The following is a 3,999-nucleotide window of genomic DNA, read 5'->3' as shown; positions in this document are numbered from 1 at the left end:
AATCAAAGGTTTGTGGAAATACGATATATCGTTCAGTATCTTTGAAACAACCAACCACAATGCCAGCGAAGTTGTGAAAGTTGAATAATCTCATCAGGCATCCACACAAAATGTGGTTCGTCACGTTTACACATCCTGTCATCTCACGACCACCCTGGGTTGCCTGTGCCCCGAAACGCCTGCTGAGAACGTAGTGTAAATGTAGCTTTTAACTGCAGTTCTGTACAATAATGATAAACAAAATAAATAATATACAGAGAGTACAAAAAAAACCCCCAAAACAATATAGACAGGAGCTTGCTCACAAAGTACATCTTTAGGTTGAACCCATTGTTACATCTAGTTCCAGTGTACTGTAGGATTCAAAAAGGACAATAAATACTATAAAAATGTCATCACATCTGGGCGTCCAGTATACTTTGTGACAATGACCCCGTCTTTCAGTAGTCCTTTGTTAACATGCTTGCGTGCTGCAGGTTGTGTGCGCGTGTGCTCAGCATGGGACGATCCTGCATGCTTTGTTTTTGGTTGGGTTTTGCATGTTGGCTACTACCCCGCCCCCACCCCCACCTCTTTTTAGGCGCAGCCCACGGCTTGTCGTCGGTACTGCAGATGTTGCTGAGCTACCATGACCTGCTGAGCGGCGCCGACAAGGACCTGGTGTGGCAGAGCGTCGATTTCCTCATGAACCAGGAGCAGAACTGCAACTGGCCGGCCGAGCTGGGCGCCGTGATCGAGCGTGAGAACGAGCTGGTCCACTGGTGTCACGGAGCTCCGGGTACTCTTCCACTTCAATTCAGAATCAGATCTTTCCACCAAGTTGTACAGCACAGTAAATGAAGGGAGTGGCCAATATCTATGGATTAATCAAAATCACTTGACGAACCTGTGCACAGCTTCACCCTTAAGGTCCATGCAAACACACACAGCACATCTGGCTCACAGTGCAGAGGTGCGAGGTTCGGCCTTACCTGTGTGGACTTTGCATGTTCTCCCCATGCCTGTGTGGATTTTCTCCGGGAACTTCTGATTTTCTCCCATATTCCCCAAACACTCAAAATTGTCCCTAGGTGTGATTATAAGTGTGGATGCTTGTTGTCTGCCTTTGTGCGCCCTGGGATTGGCTAACGACCAGTTCAGGGGGTATCCTGCCTACTGCCCGAAGACAGCTGGGACAGGCTTGCAGCACACCCGCAACCCGTTATATCCATCCATTTTCCAATGCGCTTTATCCACACAAGGGTCGCAGGGGGTGCTGGGGTCTATCCCAGCTGTCTTTGGGCAGTAGGTGGGGGACACCCTGAACCGGTTGGCAGCCAATCGTAGGGCACACAGAGACGAACAACCATCCGCACTCACACCGGCACTTTCCGCTTGATCTGGTTTTTCACTGTTCCAATTTGGCACCAATGCAAGTGGACTGTAAAAGTCAAAAGTTAAAAATAATAATAATTAAAAATGATTAAACGTAATATTGAAACCTTGATTCAGATTCTCAACAAATTCTAGCTAAGGTTGTAAGAAACGTGTCTGCAAATCCTTGCTCGCCAATGCCTCCTGAAATGATATCGAATGCGTCTGTTTAATCCGCAGGTGTGGCCTTTCTATTCGCTAAGGCCTACTTGATTAACAAGAAGCCACAATATTTGGACACGTGCATCCGCAGCGGGGAGCTGGTGTGGCAGAAAGGTCTGCTGAAGAAAGGTCCCGGCATCTGCCACGGTGTAGCCGGCAGCGCTTACGTCTTCCTGTTGCTCTACCGCCTGACTGGCAACTCCAAATATATCTACCGAGCTCAGAGGCAAGAATCCCATCGCACACAACATCAACAACATCCAATACCAGAGCGCTATTGTTAATTTGCTTTCACAAGGAGAAATGCAGTTCTTGAAGACATTCGTTTGAAGACGATCGATTGACAAAAGCTTTCATCAAAGCCACGATGGTCAGAAGACAAGACATTCGTGTCAGAAGTGGGATTCGAACCCACGCCTCCAGTGGAGACTGCGACCTGAACGCAGCACCTTAGACCGCTCGGCCATCCTAACCTGCCGGTTTCATCGTCACTTGTTTTTATTTTTTTGGTCTTTCGGTCAAGCAATTGGTTCTTTTGATTGGTTCTTGAAGACATTCGTCAATCGATTGACAAAACCTTTGATCAATTCCACGATGGTCATAAGAAAACAGACTCCTGTCAGAAGTGGGATTCGAACCCACGCCTCCAGGGGAGACTGCGACCTCAACGCAGCACCTTAGACCGCTCGGCCATCCTGACCTGCTGGTTTTGTGGGCACTTATTTTTATTTTTTTGGTCCCTCGGTCAATTTTTTTTTTTTTTTTTAGACATTCGTCGATCGATTGACAAAACCTTGAAGACATTCGTTGATCGATTGACAAAACCCTTGATCAAGCAGCACCTGAGACCGCTCGGCCATCCTGACCTACTTGTAGCGTTCTTTCATCTTTCATTTTTTTTGGTCTTTCAGTCAAGATTGGTTCATTGATTTATGAAGCATTCACACCCGCAGGTTTGTGCTCTCTCTCCATCGCAACATTCTTTTTCAACCTTTGGCTTTCCCTCCACAAAGGTTTGCAGAGTTCCTGTTCACGGAGGAGTTCAAGGCAGGCTCGCGCTCAGTCACCAGCGTGTACAGCCTCTTCGAAGGCCTGTCTGGGACCGTCTGCTTCCTGGTGGACCTGCTGCAACCCGAGCAGGCCGAATTCCCGCTCTTCTGCGTCTTTGAGTGAAGGACAGAACCCACGAAGAGATTGAATACTTGATGACATTGTCTTAAAGTGTGAGAATCAAGATGATATTTGTTTTTCAAGTGCAGTAGAAACATATCTCTTCTTCAGATTGTTTATAACAGCTCTTGTGTTGGATCTCATTCGATTGTGCAGGTCTAGCCAACTGTGGAGATGCTTCACACAAGTGACGGATTACATTTTGTGTAAAAAAGGAAAAAAAAATCCCTGTGAATTCAGGAAATCAAAAGTGTTCTGATGCTAACTGTGCCTGTTTGGAGTGTCTATGTGTTTTGCACATGTAACCCACAACAGGAGTGGAAATTCTGTTGATCAAGTGTTAGGCTGGAAATGCATGTTCAGTCTTTATTAAATGGGTCATATTTTTTTCTGAGTGTGTATGTTTCATTTATTTAAGTCTTCAGTGTGACACAGAAGCTGCATTGGGTTCCAAACAACTGCTCATCGATCATGAAGTTAACACTTCATAAAGACAGTCATTATCTGCCTTAAATTTATTACGCCGATCAACATCAAACATTGATTTAAGGTGGTTTTATGTGTTTTACACATTTTTTATGCCAATTTGACACGTTTGCATTTTTTTCTTGTTAAGTTTGACCTATAAAGCTTGTGCAGTGGATTTTACCATGCGTTGCAATTTTTAGCTGTTTCAGAATATTTTTTTTTACCTGTTGCTGAACCTAAGAGAAGATTCAGAATCAGCACCAAAAAAAATCAGGTAAAGTTTATTCTCTGATTCAGAAATTTTGTCAACTGTTGACCAGTATTATTCAACCCTGTAGGTAATTATTATAAAATATTTTGTTCGCTTTTCCTCTATTCCCAATTTTGTACAATAGTATCAATTAATTGCATACAACTTTAATATCCATTTAACATCCATCCACCTATTTTTCTCTAAAGAGCTTCATCGATGTTGGTGAGCTTGTGCGTTAGACGGTTGACTGCGCATAGTTTGAACGGAAATACAACCTAGCATCACAATATATTTGTGAAAATTAGGTCAATTTTTTAAAATGCCACTTTGCCTGTGGCTGTGCTGACTTTATACTGACTATACAATGTTGACAGTTTCACAGCCCGGACTGGATTTCAGTGGACTCGAACAACAATTTGGCATTAAAGCAAAATGCGCTCATAAAATATGTCTTAAAAGTCAACCGAATTTCCTAACACTTGAGCTCTGTAGATCTTAGGCCATATTTTACTGTTCGCGCTTATGTTTTTTTT

General features: G+C 43.8%; 1 protein-coding gene and 2 non-coding genes across 3 annotated transcripts; 1 reads left to right on the top strand and 2 right to left on the bottom strand.

Annotated features, from left to right (window-relative positions):
* Positions 1 to 6: 6 nt before the first annotated feature.
* Positions 7 to 3,136, top strand: LOC109506864 (lanC-like protein 3). Its single transcript, XM_019855877.1, has 3 exons — positions 7 to 778; positions 1,594 to 1,801; positions 2,589 to 3,136. Exons 1-3 carry the CDS (start codon positions 460 to 462, stop codon positions 2,746 to 2,748), a joined length of 687 nt encoding a protein of 228 aa, XP_019711436.1. The 5' UTR covers positions 7 to 459; the 3' UTR covers positions 2,749 to 3,136.
* On the bottom strand, positions 1,966 to 2,048 carry trnal-cag (transfer RNA leucine (anticodon CAG)). Its single transcript has one exon. It is a non-coding gene; the product is annotated as a tRNA-Leu (tRNA).
* On the bottom strand, positions 2,193 to 2,275 carry trnal-gag (transfer RNA leucine (anticodon GAG)). The gene has a single exon. It is a non-coding gene; the product is annotated as a tRNA-Leu (tRNA).
* Positions 3,137 to 3,999: the final 863 nt, after the last annotated feature.

This window comes from Hippocampus comes, unplaced genomic scaffold (genome assembly GCF_001891065.2).
Source record: "Hippocampus comes isolate QL1 unplaced genomic scaffold, H_comes_QL1_v1.1 scaffold1098, whole genome shotgun sequence".
Classification (NCBI taxonomy): Eukaryota; Metazoa; Chordata; class Actinopteri; order Syngnathiformes; family Syngnathidae; genus Hippocampus; species Hippocampus comes.
This window is presented reverse-complemented; position numbering and strand designations above follow the sequence as displayed.

What these genes read in the sequence shown, in the direction of transcription:
- LOC109506864 (XM_019855877.1), top strand. Translation starts at nt 460, where the DNA reads ATGCTTGCGTGCTGCAGGTTGTGTGCGCGTGTGCTCAGCATGGGACGA. An exon ending in CTGGTGTCACGGAGCTCCGG is followed by an intron (nt 779 to 1,593) that starts GTACTCTTCCAC and finishes TTTAATCCGCAG; the next exon opens with GTGTGGCCTTTCTATTCGCT. An exon ending in TATATCTACCGAGCTCAGAG is followed by an intron (nt 1,802 to 2,588) that starts GCAAGAATCCCA and finishes CCCTCCACAAAG; the next exon opens with GTTTGCAGAGTTCCTGTTCA.